Raw genomic sequence first — 19,353 nt, 5'->3', positions numbered from 1 at the left:
TTTTATTGAGGTATCATTGACTAATAAACACTGTATGTATTGAAGGTATAAAGGGGATATTTTGATAGTTTGATATACATATACATTATAAAATGATTCCCTCAGTCAAGCCAATTAATGTGTCTGTTTACCCTTTCTTTGGAGGGGGTGTAAAAAATTTTAAGTATATGATATATTATTATTAACTGTAGTCACCATGTTGGTCCTTAGATCTGCAGAATTTGTTCAACTCATAACTGAAAATTCGTATCCTTTGACCAATATATCATCTGTCACTCCCAGCCCCCCAAACCCTGGCAGCCACCATTTTACTCTTTTTACGAGTTTGACTTTTTTTTTTAGATTCCATACATAAGTGAGATCATACAGTATTTGTCTTTCTGTGTCTAGCTTATTTCACTTAGCTTAAGTATCTTTTAGGTTCATCCATGTTCTTGCAAGTGGCAGGATTTCATTCTTTTTTATGGCTGAATCACATTCGTGTGTGTGTATACTATTCACCCACTGATGGGTATTTAGTTTTTTTCCATATCTTGGCTATTGCAAATAATGCTGCATTGAACATGGGAGTGCAGATATTGCTTCAAGATACTGATTTCCTTTCCTTAGGATATATTCCCAGAAGTGGGATTGAGGAGTTTTATCATAGCTCTATTTTTAATCTTTTGAAGAACCTCAATACTGTTTTCCATAATGGCTGTGCCAATTTCCGGTCCCACAATCAGTCTTCTGCATTTGATGTTTATTTATTCCATACATTTATTATTATTCTACATATGAGTGTATTTCTAAACAATATTTAGGGTGGTTTTGCCTGTTTTTAAGCCTATAAATGATACCAAAACTTGTGTGCAAATACTTGCTTTATTTGCTTTTGTTTGCGTAACATGATATTTCTGAGACTTACGCCTAAACAGAGCTCTGTTTCCGTATTGCTATGAGACCTGGACAGGATGGACTTCTGCCCTGGTCCCTCTGCTTTCTAGTTCCTATTAGCCTTCCATCAAAAAATGTACCTCTGCTCACTTTTGAAGCATCTGTGGGGCCAACGAATCATGCTCCTATCTAGAACCTGGGGCTCCCACCACCCCTTCAGACAGTGCCCTGGGTTCCTGGGACCCTGGAATTCTCAAGCCCACTTCCACAGCTTGAGTGAGCTGCTTCTCCGTGTCTTTCTACATGGGGAAGGATCTTGGATGTACAGACTGGCATGTCCACTGCTTCTGTATGATGGCATTCGCAGTATGGGACAGAGCCTGGGGTGGGGAGAGAAGTGCTGGGTCAGATTTGGGAGCTGGAGCTGACTCTTCATTCTGCTATATCCTATCATAGAACTTGGAGGAGTCTGAGAATTCTAAATTTGAACTTGGCCTTCCGGGTCATTATGCAAGTATGTTTGTCAAGATAGGAAGATAGAACATATTTTATTCAACCATCTCTTAGCTTGATTATTTGTTTTCAAATACTTAGACACTTGGTGTGTGGGCCTCCATTTAGTCTTGCCCTGAGCCCCATACATTTTCAGAGGAACTGCTTAGTTCGCACAAAAGTATAGTTTTTTTTTTGTATGAATGTATACAACTTATAAATCAATTTTTCTTATTAAAATACAGAGTGTTTCAAATTTTTTGTTATTATCAATCATGATGTGCTGAACATTTTGGTATCTTTTTCCTTGTGCATACATTCTAGAGCTCCCTAGGTATCTAGTATTGGAATTCCCATACTTATCTTAAGTTTCACAAGATAATACCAAATTGTTTTCCAAATGAGTATACCAGGTTTTAGTCCCACCAGAATAATAAGAGCACTGCCTTGCTTCATATCCTCACCATCAGCCTTTAAAAGTTTTTCCAATACAAGGAGTGTGAAATTATACCTCATTGTGGTTTTAATTCTTAATGTATTTTGGGTCACTAACTCTTTTAAGTCTCAATGCTTATTTTTTACAGTTTGTCTTACTTGGTGTCTAATTCTCAATAGTTTGTCCTTATTTGCAGTTTCCTTTTTTTTGTCACCATGGTGCTTTATTCTTGTCTGTAATAACCTTTATTTATTTATTTAGTTTTTACCATTGGAAATATGGACATTCATGGTGTTGTGCAGCCATCACCACTGTCTAGTTCCAGAACATTCTCAACCACCCCAGGAAGAAACCCTGTGCCCAGCCGGAGCCACTCTTCATTCTCTCCTTCCCCCCAGCCCCTGGCCACCTCTCAATCTACTTTCTGTCACTGGATTTACCAGTTCCGAATGTTTCCTGTAAATGAAATCCTACAATATTTGCTCCATAGTGTCTGGCTTCTTTCACTTAGCATAATGTTTTCAAGGTTTGCCTTTTAGCTTTTGCATGTCATTTGCGTGGGTGTATTAACCCCGGAGCAGTTTCCTGGAAGTTCCTTCTGTTGATAATGGTGCTCTGTCCATGGAGTTCTGTCACCAAGCTGATGGTCTTAGAGATGTACTATTTTCTGTGACATCATGGCACGAAAGAATGTGTGCCGGATAGGAATCAGCTGGGAATTTTTCTTCTCTTTCCAGAGTAGCTTCATGTTGAATTTGATCAAATTTGACTTTTAATTTTTGCAGCTTTCTGCAGAGATGAAACTAAGAAACAACATTATCAATGATACTACTAATCATGACCCTTAAATAGGTGCCAAGTAAGCATCCGATAACAAAATATTTTCTACTTCTTAAATACTATAGAGACAGCAGAATTAAACATTTAACATAAAAATAGAAAAAACCAGATTTGTTTTCCTCCCACAGGGTTCTAATTTGCTTACTGCTCCAGACCACATTTACTTCCAAGCAAGTAGCAGTGATCTTTACCTACCTGCTACTTTGGAATTGGCAGGGCCCTGAGATAAGGGTGGAAAAGAAGTAAAATAATCCACAGGTCCTAAGATTTCAGGCCCAGTGAGAACTCAGCTTGACCGAGTTGGAGCAAAGGAGCTGGACTTGGGTTGGGAGGAGAGTAGAGACCCATTTCAGGGTATTTTTTTTTCACACTTCTTCACTGAGAAGAGATGTTAGTACATGACAGACCAACTCAGAGCATCAGGGTAAAGGAGGTCATTTAGGGGAGTAGTTCCCGAACATTTTGATTCCTCGTCCCAGCTGAGGAGTTTGTGAGCATGTACTCCTATTATGTGTATATTTATTTTAAAATCATGTAATGTATAACTCTTAATTTGTGTATTAAGTATTCACTTTCTACGTTTTAAAGAAACTTTAAAGTCAACTTTATTGAAGCATGATTTACATACAATAAAAGGTACTCACTTAAAGTGTATGGTTTGAAGAATCTTGAAAAGTGGATACACCCATGTAGTCTTCACCATGATCAAGATACCAAGAATCTCCTTTAGTCTGAAAGGTTCTCTTTTGCTCCTTCTAAGTTAACCAGTTAATCTACCCTATTCCTCTACTCCTTTCAGTCCAGACAGTAGTTTTTACTTCTTTAGAGAAAAATCTAGAGGGAGCTATAACATTTTTTCCTGCACCCTGATTAATCTTGGGTAGCTCCTGGGGCTTAGTAGTACCCTGCTTTGGAGCAGTACTTCTCAAACTTTGATGTATATCTGAACTATTTAGGGAAGCTTTTTAATATGCAGATTCCCAAGTCACACATCAGGAATTTTCGTTAGGAAGAGGTGGGTCTGGGCCTGAGGATCTGCATTTTTACCATCACCCTAATGATTCTTTTACTGGGGCCCAGGAGCCACACTTTCAGAAACAGTACCTTTCAGATAGCAAATGCAAGGTTTTATGTGGCTTCAGAGTTTGGGGGAGTAAAAGAGAAATGGATTCTTTAGTGCACAGTGAACAAAAGATGAAAAAAGTATTGCTTTCTCCAAGGTTAGGATAACATAAGTGTTACTTTTATGTGTCAGACCCACAAGATGTACAGGAAACTTAAGGCATTCTTGTCACTCCAACAAATATTTGAGTACATACTTTGTGCCACACATGATATGCTATTCTAGAAACTTCTGCCCTTTCTCACTGAAGGAATTCTCAAACACAGCCAGTTAATTAGCCTTTTTCTCTAGTTTATTTTAATATTCTTCATAGCTTTCAAAGGGATTTATGTGGCCGGGCAGAAGGGGCAGGTGTGCCGAGAGGAGCCTTGTATAGCCTACTTTTTCTAACCAAGGTTTTGGCAATACCCTCACCACCACCTCCTATCCTTTACATGCTCTACTTCCTATGCTTTTTCTCAGTCCTGATGTGGACTTAGGGTGGTATTCCCAAACTTTGCTGTCCATTGGAATCACCTGGGAAAATTTAAAAGACACCAATTCTGGGCTCCTAACCTTAGATATGATTTAAGTGGTATGGGGTGTGACTTGGACGCTGGGATTTTTTTAAAGTCCACAGTGTTTCTAATGGGCAGCAAAGTGTGGGAACCATTTACTTAGGGTACTGGAGACTGGGTAAAGTGTCTGCAATAAAACAGACTGTTTTGGTGCCTCCCTCTTGGTATGAAAGACGACACACAGGTCCCGGCCCCCTGCCCCTCCCATCCCCGTGGTGCCCTGCTGCCCAGAGTCTTGGAGTGAACCAGATGCATTCCCGTCGAGGCTGAGGCCTGCAGCCGCCTGCACCCCGGCCTACTGTACTGCATGCACTGCAGCAGTCAGCTGGGACTTGCACCTGGCGGGTCCTGTGTGACACGGTTGTGATTAAAGCACGCCCACTTCTTCAGCTCCATCCTTTCTCCTCCCCACAGTGTTCCTTACCCTCTCCTGTGCTCTCTGCTCATGGTCTCTGATTCTCGCCCATCTTACTAAGGGTTCCAGATTCAGCAAACCACTCCTACCTCTAGTAACACGGCAGTTTAATCTTGAACACCAGAAATAGAAATATAGAGAGAGTAGGATTCTTGTGGCTTTAAAATAATACTTCATTCGGTTTTTTTCATTGATGACATTTTGTTCTTTAGACCAATGTTCTTTAGGTTTTATCTTTCACACATCCCATCCTGGTTCCTTTTCCACCTGGCTCATATCATGGTGAGCTATTTCCTGTTTTCTGTACAAACTAAGTATCTCTTTGTTTTTGTCAACCTACCCCATGAGGTGCTGGGGAAACAGAGGGGGCTAGTGGGGGAGGGGAAGAGGTATTTTCATACAAGTTACTGTAATAAAATCCGAGACTCTCCCTTAGGTTCTTATCTTTTTCCTGTCAGTCTGGTTGTTGAGCCCACAACTGGCTCTGTGTTGATGGGTTTGTGAAGTGCAAGGGCTGAGAGGTAGAACATCTAGTTTAGGAACCTAGCTCAGAATCTAATCTGACTAACCTAACCATCAGTTCTGAGCCCTGGCTGTACCCCCTGCCAAATTAAATCTGTCTCAGAGGGTGCAGCCCAGTCTTAGCTATTTCTAAACACTCTCCAGCTGATTATTATGTGTAGCAGAGAATGAGAACCTCTCTGCAGGCTAGATATCATCCGTGGTAGGGGGAGGATTCATTGCCAGGGTTAAGATAACATTTTGTTCTGTGGCTGGAAGAGAAAAGTGAAAAAAGGTCATTTGTTTTTAGGCTTTGGCCTGAGATTCCTGAGACGATTCTGCCTCTAACAAGGCCATCTTTGCCACTTTTTTTTTTGTTTTTTTACTGTTATCATCTCTTATCCCAACTCATGCTGTTTGAAGTGTATTTGCTCCCAGCGCAGGCAGTATTCTGCAAGCACTCGTTTCTCCCTGGGCAGCTCACAGTGGTTTGTATAGGAGCTTTTTTCTGCGCTGGGAGGTGGGAAAGCCTCCTGGCTGCAAACCCATTGTCCTTAGTTGGAGAAGGAAACCTTGCACCTCATACTGCAGTGTACTCATTGGACCAGCAGCACTGCCAGCGCCTGGCAACTTGTTAGAAATGCAGATTCTCAGCCTTCACCCCAGACTTACCGATCACAAACTCGGGCTAGGGCCCAGTGATCTGTGTTCTGTGTTCTACCAAACTCTTAAGATGATTCTGATGCACACTACCTGTTTGAGACTCAACTGTTAGGTCTGGGATGGGGCCTGAGAATTTGTGTTCCCGACAGCCTCCCAGCTGATGATGTTGTTCAGAGGACCTCACTTTGAGAACCACTGGCTTAGAGAGCCCCAAGAAGCCATGGGAGACTTGCACACTATTTCCTGGCTTAAGACTCCCTGCCATTATTTAGGGACCTGTCACTGGGACAGAGGGATCAGAAGAAAGTGGGAAAGGACACTTGTGCCACTTTAAGCCTAATCATGGCCTCCACCAAGCCCTAAATTACCAGGCTTGCTAGTAAACTTGGCTGCTTGATGCCAATAGGAAGACATAGTTTCTTCATGAATTGCAGCCTTACTGACACCCTTTCTATGATTTATATTTATATTATATTCTTCTTCCTTGTACTCTGCTCTCAGTTTTCCTTTCAGTACTGGAGAACAGTGGCTTAAATTATCCAGAATGGCTTTTTTTCCTCCTGGTTTGGAAATGTTTCAGGTCTGTCTGTTTTTGTTTGTTTCTCTGGATCACTGGGTTTTTGTTTGTTTTTGAGATCTGGGTTCATTGATCAGGTCTTCCTCTTATTTTAGTCACCTTTCTCATTTTACCCAGCCTCCGTTTCCCAAAGTAAAAAGTAAACTGTCACTTCACATGGTTATCGTGGCAGCTTAAGGAAGTAAGCTCTTGTCACTTAGTAAATGCTTAGTAAATGTTTCTGTGCTTCTGGTCTTATCATTCCCAGAGAGGTGAGCACAAACTGGCCCACCCTCATGGCTGATCAGTAAAGTGAAATTAGGGCAAAGATAATCCTCCGAGAAGCAGTTGGGAGGAGTCTAGAGAATGTGGGAAAAGGGAGCAATCAGATCCTGCCGGGGAGGCGGCTGCAAATCCGAAACTAAGGCTAGACATAGATGGTGCTGACTGAAGCTGGGGTTAGGGTGAGTGTCGGAGGATTTGGAGGAATGAGCAGTTTGCCTGAGGATGGAGATGAGAAATGAGAGGTGAAACTGGGCTTTCCAACGGACAGCATCAAAGAAGAGCAGCGTGTGCCGGGTGGGCTTTTCCTCCAGGCATGACTGTCTTGGGTGGGCTTGGAAAAGCCTGGACACTCAGGGTTTCAGACAGAGGGGTCTGTATTGGGCTGCCTGGCTGCCTTTAGTTATTTAGGGGAAATGTTGACTTCAGGGACCTCAGAAGTGCCCCACTCCTCCCCATCTAGGACAGGGCAGGCACTTGACAGGTATGACCAATGCTGCTCTTGTCTGGGACCTGAGAGGGGCTGGGTCCTCTTCTCTGACCCCAACTTGGCCGCAGGAGAAGGTGCTGAGGTCTTGGCTCTGTGTTCGGGATGTCTGCACTGGAGCTAAAGGGAAAGCAGAGATTCTTTTTTTTTTAATTACAGTATCATTGATATACAATATTATGAAGGTTGCACATGAACAACATTGTGGTTACTACATTCACCCATATTATCAAGTCCCCCACCCCCACCCCCCATTGCAGTCACTATCTATCAGCGTAGTACGATGCTATAAAGTCATTACTTCTCAGTGCTGTACTGCCTTCCCTGTGACCTGTCTATATTGTGAGTGCTAACTATAGTGCCCCTTAATCCCCTTCTCCCTTCCTCCCTACCCATCCTCCACAACCCCTTCCCTTTGGTAACTGTTAGTCCCTTCTTGGAGTCTGTGAATCTACTGCTATTTTATTCCTTCAGCTTTGCTTTGTTGTTGTACTCCACAGATGAGTGAAATCATTTGATACTTGTCTTTCTCCACCTGGCTTATTTCACTGAGCATAATACCCTGTAGCTCCATCCATGTTGTGGCAAATGGTAGGGTTTGTGTCTTTTTTATGGCTGAATAATATTCCATTATGTATATGTATCACATCTTCTTTATCCATTCATCTATTGATAGACACAGGTTGCTTCCATTTCTTGGCTATTGTAAATAGCACTACGATAAATATAGGGGTGCATATGTCTTTTCAAATCAGGGATCTTGTTTTCTTCAGGTAAATTCCTAGGAGTGGAATTCCTGAGTCAAAGGGTATTTCAATTTTTTGTATTTTGAGGAACCTCCATATTGGAAAGCAGAGATTTGTAATTCCTCTTAACTGTTGTCAAATATCTCCAAGCCGGAGGGCAGAACCTGTGTAAATGAGGTCATTTTCAGCTCCCTGTCAGTGGATCATTAATGGCAGTGGCCAGTGAAGTGAGATGCGCATGCACACCTTCTAAAGGTATAATGGAGGGGCTTTCTGCTGTGGGCTGGGTCCTTCCTACTCTAGATTCTCCTCAGATCCTCCCTCCTATGGGGGTTGGGGGGTGAAAAGGTAGAGTCTCAGCCCAGCTGATGAGGGCTCTGGGTGGTGGGGGCTGCTGGGGAGCAGTTATCAGAAGCCACAGAACCCCAAAGCAAGCAGAGAACTGAGGTTAGTGTTACTGAGGAGTGCCCGAGACACACTGGTAGAGAAAGCAAGGAGAGGGCCTACCTGAGAAAATGATTAGGGTGGAGGCTGTTGCTAGAGCCTGATCCCCTGCCCTTGACTGCTCCACGATACAAGGTGTGTGGAGGGCTGGTTGGGTTTTAAGGGCTCAAGTGGTGGCTAACACAGTCGTCGATTCTGCCATCTGTATTATGAGGTTCCACAGCAGTTCCAGAGGGTTTCAGAAGTGCATTACACACAGGCAGCAGCATTTGAATAAGTGACCTTCCAAAATTAATTCTCAGGGAATAACTTTTACTTAGATGCTTACATTAAAAAAAAAATCATTGTCAATTTCAATAATTTTGAAAAGTCATTTGCGTTTTTGTTTACTCTAAGATAATTTTGAAAAGTCATTTGCATTTCTGTTTACTAGTGACAAAAAAACTAAAAAATAATAGTGGCAGCAGACAAATGCTTACTATTTGGGAACTGAAAGAGAACTATTAAAAGGCAAATTCTAATTCACAATAAGAAAAACAGCACAAGACTTAAATAAATGGAGAGGTATTTTTTGTTCCAGAATCAGAAGATTTAAAGTAGTTAAGATGATATAATATCCAGTCTAAATGAAACACAAGCTGCCATTGTGTCCTTTGAGGCAGTTCTCCCAAAGGGATAAGTCCTGGGAAAATAATGTAGAAGAAGAAAGGTCCTTTGAACAAAGGTAATCATAGCCATAATATTTATATAGTGAAAATCTGGCCATTACCTACCTGCCTGACAATTTGGTAGTGGTTTTGCAAAGTAGAAAATACCAACATCCCATCACATTAATAACTGTTAAAACCATAAATCCGAGGGCTTTGGTGATTTTATAGTATTATATGTAAGTTAAAAAGTGAAATGAGTTTGTTATATATGGACATTGATAACTGTCAAATTATGTTTATCCAGTGAAAACATCAGTGCTATCCAGGTTTCTTAATGATCTAAATCAATGCTTCTTGGACTCCAGTGTGATTTAGTCTGTTGGGGATGTTGTTCAAAGGCAGATTTTGCTTGAGTAGGACTGGGGTAGGGCCTGAAATTCTATATTTCTGACAAGCTTCCAGGTAATGGGGATGCTACAAAGTGTGGTTCTCCCATTACACTTTGAATAGCAAAGATCTAAATCTCTGCCATCCAGTATGGTACCTACTAGTAATGTGTGGCTATCCAAATTTAAGTTAATTAAAATGAAGTAAAATAGAAATTAGGTTCTAAGTCTCACTAGCTGTATTTTGAGTACTCAGTAGCCATATATGACTTAATCTGGGACAGCTCAGATTATGGAACAATTCCATCATCATAGAATGTTCTGTTGGACAGTGTTGACCTAAATCATCAATGTCTTAAAGTGAAGGGTATTTTTATCTCTTTTTCTTTAGAGTTGTTTGACATACACAATTAAAACCTCGTTCCATTCCTGTGTAGTTACAGCTCATATAGGTATACATTGGTATGTAAGACATAGAAGCAATGAATAATGTTATATAATTAATATCTTTGATAAATGGAATTATTTTTTCCAGTTGACATTATTGTCAGCCCTTGGACATGTTATCCTAATTATTCGTTGTCTCTTCATGGGCCATTATTGCTAATAAATTGGTTTCAGTTTCTTTGTCAAGTTTTTCCTCTTCCAAGATTATTAATGTATACTAAAGGAGATAATGTTTAAACAAATATTGCAATAATTTAAAGTATAAATGTATGTAATTTGTGAAAAAAAATACACTCCCCACCCCCATCCAGGTGCTTCATAAATTCATATTTTTAAAGTGTGTTCTTTAAGCAGGACCAAGCTGTATTAGTTGCCAGACGCTATGGGCATTGGCCTTTAATGACTGGATGTTCCCTGGATGATTTCTTTTTCTTTACTTCTGTGAAGTAGAAACACTGACAATTGTCATTTTCTTCCAGGAATTTGTGCAAATACTCCCATGAGGTTCTCTCAGAAGAGAACTTCAAAATCCTGAAAAATCATGAACTGTCTGGACTGAACAAAGAGGAATTAACTGTGCTCCTCATCCAAAGTGACCCTTTTTTTTTGCCGGAGGTAAGTTATCATTTCTTAGTTTAAAAAGCAGGGGGATATTATTGGCGGAGTTGTGTCACGGATGTATTGGAGTAGGAGCAGAAAAACTCAGCGTTAACACCGCGGCTCTGCAGGTGGCAGTCAACGAGTGGCTGTTGCTGAGTGACCTAAGAGACTCTGGCAAGGTCCTTCCTATTTGAAGTTGCATAATGCCTCCTCCACTGAGCTATTTAGGGAACCCCGTGTGAGCAAGTGTAGTCTGAAGATAGAGTAGTAGGACTCATTGATTGTAGCCTCACTGAAAGAGAGGAGGGTGGAGGTAAGATGAGCAAGGCTGAGATTCTGATGTGTGTTCTGTCTATGGCAAGATAGCTATTAGGGACCTTTGGAGTGGTAAACACTTGTTGACTCTAATAACTTAATGGTGACTTAAATAACTTAGGACATCAGGGGTGATTTTGAGTTGACCACTGAGCTCAAGAGAGAGAAGAAAGCAAGGCATTGCATAAAAGTTTATTTGGGGAAGTGGAGCGGAAAGGAAAATACATCCCAATTCCTCTCCCCACGCCATTTATTTTCATCTAGGCACTTGCACTTGCCTCTCTCTCTGTTAACAGGAACCTAAGGTTCAGAGGTCTTGTTTGGGGATCTCTGGTACCTGGCCTTGTGCCAGCCCAGTTGCCCATGGCTATCAACGTAGGGAAAATGCCTTACCTACCAGCTGCATTAACAGCCCCCATTGGCAAGCAGCGGCATCCCCTTCCTTTTCCTTTCATGTGAAGGGCCAACCAGGTGAAGACTTGTTATGACACTTAAGAAGGATGTGTTGACCTTTAAGTCCACACTTAGTCTGGTGTTACACATGGAGGTTTGGAAAGGTCACTCATCAGGTCAGATCTCCACTACCATTCTCCGAATCACCAAGGACTTTTAATCCAGTCCCTGGAGAATAAGGGCAGCTCTTCCCTTTTCTAGGGAGGAGGTAAGCAATTAAGAACCTACTAGAAGGTGCTGTTGCTGAGGGATCCCAGAAGAGCCCACTGAGAAAAGCACAGCGAGGGCCCTCCTAGGGGGAGGTGTTGTCATCCTTTTATGACACAGAGAGTCCATGAACCTGAGGTTCTTTTCCGTTTTAAGAATTCAGTACCTAAGACGGGGTGTGGACGTTCATGCCTGAGGGCTTATTTTTAGCTAAAAACTTAATTGCCATTCACCACGTCAGGGTTAGTTTAAGATTGCAGACTGGGAGCGTGCATCCATTTCCTGAACTAGGGGCCTGAGGACCCAGTTCCTGTTACCGGAAATGACTGAGTGTCTTTAGCATGAGTGTGTGTTCGTAAAGGTTGGACAAGAGAAGTCTCTGAAGGAGGGTTCTAACTCGGGGGAGGAGGGTGGAGTATTTTCATAGGGTTTTAGCTGGAGGAAATCAGCCTGGGGTCAGGTAGTTCCCAGAATAGTTAGTCAGAGGTGGTCCTTGCGTGTCTCTCAGAGTTCTCTTTCACCAACTGCCTGTGATCTTGGACAGCACATTCAGTCCCCTGGGTCTTACTTCATTTTTTTTTTTTTTTTTCTTTGCATTTGTTTAGTTAACACTTCTTAGAGCCTGCAGGTAGTAGGCACTCAGTTAAATCCTAGAGGCAGCAGTGGACAAGATACTCCCTGCCCTGAAAAATTTTAAATGTTCATACTTTTTCATTTCACCTTAACCTGTGAGGACATAAACACTTCAGTCAAACCTGATTTCCTGGTATATAAACTTGTGAAATTGACATGGGCTTATTAAAGGAGAAAGGCTTTCATTTGTTCTGGCCCAATTAAATCAGGAGCATTCTTCCTTAAACATCAGCATGGTAATTTGAATGTTAACCAAAGTATCATTGTGAAGTTGCTGATTGTCCTCTTTTTTACCAGAGCCTCTAGGACCCTGGAAGCTGTGGTGTGCATCAGAGTCAATGCCCAAATTATTGGGCTCCAACTCTGGAAGTTCTGACTCATAGTTGGGGAAGGGATTTGCCTTGCTAATAAGTTACCATGTAGAGTCAGTGCTGCTGGTGCAGGGACCATGCTTTGAGAACTGCTGGTCTAGAGTCTAGAATCTGGGCTATAGGTCCTATAGAAATGATATCTGTTTGAATCAGATTTTAGAAGTTGCCTAAATGGCTAAATCACTGTTGCTAGTGTCTGAATTCCTGTCTTTGCCCCCTAAATCACATGAACGATGTTGATGGGGTTTGCCCAGAATTTATTGAAACTATTTAACAAATGTTTTAATCTTTAAGATTCGTCATTTAATTTAATCATTAAGATTCAGACATTTGCTTCACATTTTATGTTTTGCACAACACATTCACATATTATTTAATCTGCCCAACAGCTTGGTGTAGGTAGGGCGAACACTTTTCTCCTTTACAGCAAAGGAATCAGAGGCTGGGAGTAAGTAATTCAGGTCACATAGCTGGTTCCAGGGCTGTAGACTTTAAACCAGTGTCTTCCAGGCCTGCATCATGTAGTTTAGCTTTAGTGACAGTATTTTTTTCTGATCTCCTTTCAGTAAGAACTACATCTCTGTAGAGCTAGATATATAGATATATCTGTTTACATAGAAATACAACAATTACCTTCTTTAGAGAGTTTGCCACATTCTGTCCAGCTGACACTGGAGTCCGGATTCCCAGGTTGCAGATAAGACCCACATGTCCTTTTATTTACAGAATGAGTTGATAACCAAAGTGGGCCTTCCTTTTTGTAATTCCTTTATAATGTAGGGCATACTTGGGGTCCTGTTTGATTCTCTTTGTAGCTCGCCATCTTGTTTATGTATGTAGCTGGTTCTTCCAAAGGGTTATCAAATTCATGTTTCTTTTAGTTGGCAGACCTCTTTTGTCCCAAATAAATCATCAGCTGAATATAACTCATCAAAGATTGTGGAATACACATGCATTTTTTTCTTTGGTATATCTCTAGTTGCCTCTGAAATTTTGTATACTTAAGACTTTCCTTAATGAGTATGTTTTGTCTTTGGCTTTTGTTTCTGTGTCCTGCAGATATGCAAAAGTTATAAGGGAGAGGGTCGGAGACAGATCTGTAAACAACAGCCACCATGTGAAAGGCTCCACATCTGTGAACACTTTACCCGAGGGAATTGTAGTTATGCCAACTGCCTCCGGTCCCATAACCTGATGGACAGAAAAGTGCTGGCCGTCATGAGGGAACATGGACTGAACCCGGACGTGGTCCAGAACATCCAGGACATCTGCAACAGCAAGCACTGCCAGAAGAAACCCTCTGGATGGAAAGGTAAATGCTTTCTGCTTTTAAATAAATAGAATGCACAGAGATCACAGGCAAAACTGTCATCACTCTGCCTCACCACATAAGACTCTACTTTCCCTCTCAGACCTTGTCCATGTGCACACACAATTTTTATATAATTATAATCATAGTATGTATGTGAATTTTGCAATTGGATTTTCATGCTAAGCACAACTCCCCCCTCACCATATTTTTTGAAATGTTTATCATCTTTCTAAACTCTAATGGCTAAAGCTTTTTTTAAAGGGGAAAAAAAAACCCATAAAATTGTTTTAAATTCACCAGTTGTTAGCATACTGTCACAATTATTTTATCACTTCCTGCACATGTGTGCATATGGATATGCATACACATATACTGTTTTTGTGGTTAAAGCATTTGAGGTATGCAGTCACCAGGAAACTCCACAACTAAGGGTATTAGCATGTGCCTCCAAAACAAGGCCATTCTCTCACATAACCGCAATGCAACGAATACAGGAAAGTTAGCCTTAGTACACAATTATACACAATTAAATTTACAGTCCTTAGTACTATTTCTTTAAAAACTTATTTTTATTTTTTAAATTATGGTAAAATATAACAAAGTGACCATTTTCGCCATTTTTAAGTATACAGTTCAGTGGCATTCAGTATGTTCACAGTCGTGCAACCATCACCACATCCCTCTCCAGAACTCTCTCATCTTCCTCAGCTGAAACTCTGTACCCATTAAACACCGAACTCCACCCCGTCCTCCCCCAGCTCCTGGCAGCCACCGCTGTACTTTCTGTCTGTGAGTTGCAGTACTGAACCCGCCTCCTAGAAGTGGGCTCTTACAGGGTTTGTCTCTTTGTGACTAGCTTATTTTGCTTACTGTAATGTCCTCAAAGTTCCTCCAATCCATGTTCTACGTAGCCTGTCAGAATTCCCTTTCTTTTTTAAAAAAGAATGTATATGATATTATTATATATAGAACTTTTAAAGTTGTGGTAAAAATATACGTAATATAAAATTTACCATCTTAACCATTTATTTTTTTATTTTTTATTTTTTCCTGGAGTATAAGTTCTAGTATTTTACCATTTTTTTTTATTTTTTATTTTTCCCATCTTAACCATTTTTAAGTGTTCAGTGGGATTACGTGTATTCACATTGTTGGGTAATCGATCACTAGAAGTCTTTTCATCTTGCAAAACTGAATCTCCAAACCCACTAAACTACTACCCCACATTCCCTCCTACCCCGGCCCGGGAGCCACCATTCTGATCGCTGCTCTGTGGATCTGACTCCTAGGTACCGCACGTCAGTGCAATCTACTGTATTGGCCTTTTGTGACTGGTTTATTTCACTTAGCAATGACCTCAAGCTTCTTCCATATTGTAGCCTATATGAGACTCTCCTTCCTTTTTAAGGCTGAGTAATACCACTGTATGCATACACTGCATTTTATCTCTTTATGCGTTGATGGGCACTTGAGTTGCTCCTACCTTTTGGCTATTGTGAATAGTGCTGTTATGAACATGGGGGTGCAAATATCTGCTTGACACTTAGCTTTCAAGGTCTTTTGGGTACATACCAAGAAGTGAAATTACTGGATCATATGGTAATTCTGTTTGATTTTTTAAGGAATGGCCTTACCTTTTCCCAAAGCAACTACACCGTTTCACATTCCCACCAGCGATGCGCAAGGATTCCAATTTCTTCACTTCCTTGCCTACACTTGTTACTTTCTGTTTCTTTTGGATTATAGCCATCCTAATGTGTATGAAGTGAGTAGCACTATTCTTAAACATTTTCATATGTTCACACTTTTAATGTCTTTATGAAGTGGATATAGAAGAGGTGAATTTTATGAAGCAAATAGAATACGTAATTCTAAGATGCTGCTAGAGGTAATAAGGAATTACACTTCCTTATATTTGAGAAATGCTTTATAGTTTACAAGGGGCTTTCACCTAAAATATCTCATCATTTTTCAGCATAGTAAAGCTGTGAAGAAAGGCAGGTGTTATTATTGGCCTCATTTAATGGAGAAGGAAGGAAACTGAGGCCTGGAAAGTTAAGTGGCTTTTGTTGCAAGCAGCCTTAAATCATTTTTAGAAGAATAAGGGGTAATAGCTTGAATAAATAAAAGTAATGATTTCAAGGCCTCGCATCATTACAAAGTATCAGAGTGCAATCTGATTCCAGCCTCATGTTTTTCTTCCACAGCACAGTGCTCTGTGAACGGGGAGCATGTGGAGGATGTGTTTTGGTGTGCTTTCTGTGTATAGATTTACTGTATATGAGAGATCTTTATCACTTTTAGCTAATTGACCCAGTTAACACAGTAAGAAGAGGATGTTTGCTTTTACTGTATTCGTGCTGCCTCCTGGGATTGGGAGAGAAAAGAGCTGTCTTGCTCCCCTTTCCCACACTCACTAGTATAACTCACTCCTCCCCCACTCCACACACACTGATGCATACATGCGCATGCCGCACCCAAACGCATGCACCTTCACACCATACATGCTCACACCTCCATGCGCACTATACACACCACATGCACATTTTACCTGCAGACACATCTCACGCACCAACTGTAGGTAACATGTATATCTCTACATACCTCACACGTGTATACTGCACATGCGTATCTACACACACATACTTCATGCATGCACACATATCCCTCACACATATACACCACACATATACATCTTCCACATACACACATACATCTCATGCATACACCACACATAAACATGTATACCACATACATACACTTCACACACGCTCACAAACATTCCTTCTTCTCTGCCTCCCAGAGAGTGTGACTCACTGAGTTTCAAAGGAGAGGCCAGTACTTTTTTATATTGCTCACTTAAGCTTGGGCTAGATGAAGAACTCTGGAAAAATCTCTAGCTGTGCCAACAGAATGGTGGAGGCCTTTGACACCAGCACCCTTCTCAAGATTTCTGCACACCAGAGTAGGACAAGTGATTTGACAGGACTTGGATAGCACGCCTGGAGAAACTGAGGAGCAATGCTGATAAGAACTTAGACACATCAGTGCTAATGTTCATTGTTTTGTTCTTTTCCCAGCTCCTTCTTCGCATCGTAGAGACACGGCATACAGAGGTAGAAGCAAGAGTAGAGACCGGTTATTGCAGGGCAGTATGGAATTTCTATCATCTGCTTTAGCTTCTACTCAGAGGTCCTGCACGCCCAGTCCAGACCAGACGGGCCCCAGGTCTCCCCCGGATGAAGGGCCTGTGGAGGATCTCGCCCACAGGTTCATGCATTTGGGCAGTCAGAGTCGCCCTCAGCCTTCCTTAGTCTTGTCTATGCCGGCCAGTCTTAAAGGAACAGATCAAGTGGGAGGAAGCCAACGGTTTTCAGAGAATGGCTCCCCCAAGGGTCCCTCTTATGGAAACAAAGGCAGCGCTTACCTTACTTCTGAGTCAGCACCAGCTTCCAGCTGGAAGGGCCCCGCCTCCTGGCTGAATGACCAAGGTACTGGTAGCGAGAGTTTGTTTTCTCCAAGCCAGACTGCCTCCTGCCCTCCTCGGGGTTCTCCACAAACACCTGAAGTTGTAGCTACCAGGAAGAGTGTAGGCAGGCTCTCCTCGGATGGCATGAACACCGAGGGCAGAAGTGGGGATCAAGATGTACGGCATTTCCAGCTTTTTAATAGTAATGTTGATGGAATGGCCACGGATATAACTTCGCTGAGATCATTAAATTATAAAACTACAGCCAGTAGACAAAGAGAAAAATTGTTACCCGTGAATCAGGACACCAGAACCGTGCACAGTAATCTCCAGACAACTGGCAAAGTTACAGATGACAATGATCCAGGAGCGGCATTTGTTAACGGTAAACACAGAGAGAAGACATTCCAGGCTGGTAAATCTGTCCACAGTGTGCCAGGTGGGTCTAGTAAAGTTATGGATGCAACTACTAGTGTAGATAACACTGGTGCCCCTGGCTGTGGCTTCACACCGGCAGTCGGAGGAGACAGAGATGGGTCATCCTGAGGAGTCGGAGTGTGAGGCCCCAGGCCCTGCCCGCACCCGGGGAGGCCCCTGCCCCTGCCCCGCCTGCACCAGCACTCCGGCCAGGCGCCTCCTCTTGCACCTCTCTGAAGCGGCAGAGCTGCAGCCTATGGGACCCATGGTCAGAACTCTGCCCAAATCCCGTTACCCCTGCAGAGAGCTTACAAGGAGAGCCTCAGACTGTGCCCTGAGGATGTCACTGGAGGAGGAAGGGGGTCCCCTGTCTTGTGTCTGCAGCAGAGTGGTGGGTTGGGTGGTTTCTCTTCAGGTGTTCCCAGCAGTCACGACAGGGCACAGAGCGAGAGGCTTTGGTTTGGGGTGGCACTGGTGAGGGGACTGGCGGGAAGTGGGTAGGACCATGTGGGATACACTCTGTGCTTATTGAGAGTAAAGAAACAAGCATAACTCTTCTCACATGACCCAGTGTTCAGTTTGCTCTTCTGGAGGGGCTGACTCTTGTGAGCAATTCAAGAATCAAAGGAATTGGGAGTTTTCTTGAACATGACCCCAGTTTCGGATACTCTTTCCCATTGTGAGACGAGGTATCTTTATTCTTGATTTAAACAGTAAGATCAACATACATACATCCTCTTCTGTTTTACAGATCCCGTATCTGATGTTGCAAGTACCACATCTTCCAGCATGGACAGTCATGGCTCAGAGGAAATTTGTCTTGACCATCTGTATAAGGGTTGCCACCTTAGTGAGTACCTTATGGACCTCCTAGAAACAGAAACTTTATTAATAATAATATGGCCAACATTTACTGGGCATTTACTATATGTGAGGCACAGATCTAAAAACTTTACGTGCATCTTCTTCAAACTTCACATCAACCCTAGAAGTGGGTTCTGTTAACCCGCTTTACAGATGTGGAAGCTAGAGGCATAGGGAGGTTAAGACCTCACCCACTCAAGTACCCAAGTTGGGTCTTGACCCTAAACTGCCCAGCCAACTGTGTTCTTCACCACTGCATGATATTACATTTTCTGCCTTTGCAACTTGGTTTTAGATGAAATACTTAGTCAGGGACCCATCTTCTCACACAGTAAAATCAAACAACAAACAAATCCAGAAAACTGAAGTATCCTGCAGACACATTTTAAAGTTAATTATTTGGGCATCATTTCTCTTCCGGGACACGGGCTCTTCGCAGTGGCTCCCAGTACGTGTACTGAGGCAGGTCTGTGTGTCGCTCTCCTTGAGGAACCACACCTGCTCACTGTCCCCCCCCGACCAGCTTCCTGCAGAAATGTCCCCACGGGACTGTGTTTGGGGACAGATTGCTGTCTTCTTGCTCTTCTACCACTTTGTTGCCTTCACACTTCTGTCCCAGGCCTGGGCATCAGGTCTGATGTCATCTGCTTGATCCTCGGTGGTCTTAGATTCATTTGCCTTGTGCCAGAACAGGAGGATTCTCCCCTGTGTTCTCTAAATCAGAAGTTTTTATCTTTAAAGCCTTTTTCCTATTTAATTGTGGTAAAATACATGTAACGAATTTTTACCACCTTAATCATTTTTGAGTGTA

At 42.2% G+C, this 19,353-nt stretch overlaps 1 protein-coding gene across 3 annotated transcripts in view; it reads left to right on the top strand.

Moving 5' to 3' along the window:
- ZC3HAV1 (zinc finger CCCH-type containing, antiviral 1) overlaps positions 1-19,353 on the top strand; it is a 42,786-nt gene that overhangs the window by 5,744 nt on the left and 17,689 nt on the right. The window contains exons 2-5 of one of the 3 annotated variants that reach the window (XM_036905503.2): positions 10,381-10,516; positions 13,540-13,792; positions 16,873-17,676; positions 18,430-18,528. In XM_036905503.2, coding sequence (XP_036761398.2) covers positions 10,381-10,516; positions 13,540-13,792; positions 16,873-17,676; positions 18,430-18,528 — 1,292 coding nt within the window. Of the gene's footprint in view, positions 1-10,380; positions 10,517-13,539; positions 13,793-16,872; positions 17,701-18,429; positions 18,529-19,353 lie in introns of all 3 variants that reach the window. The other 2 variants (XM_036905504.2, XM_036905502.2) reach the window with 2 other exon arrangements.

The sequence above is a fragment of the Manis pentadactyla genome, chromosome 7 (assembly GCF_030020395.1).
Source record: "Manis pentadactyla isolate mManPen7 chromosome 7, mManPen7.hap1, whole genome shotgun sequence".
Lineage (NCBI taxonomy): Eukaryota > Metazoa > Chordata > Mammalia > Pholidota > Manidae > Manis > Manis pentadactyla.
This window is presented reverse-complemented; position numbering and strand designations above follow the sequence as displayed.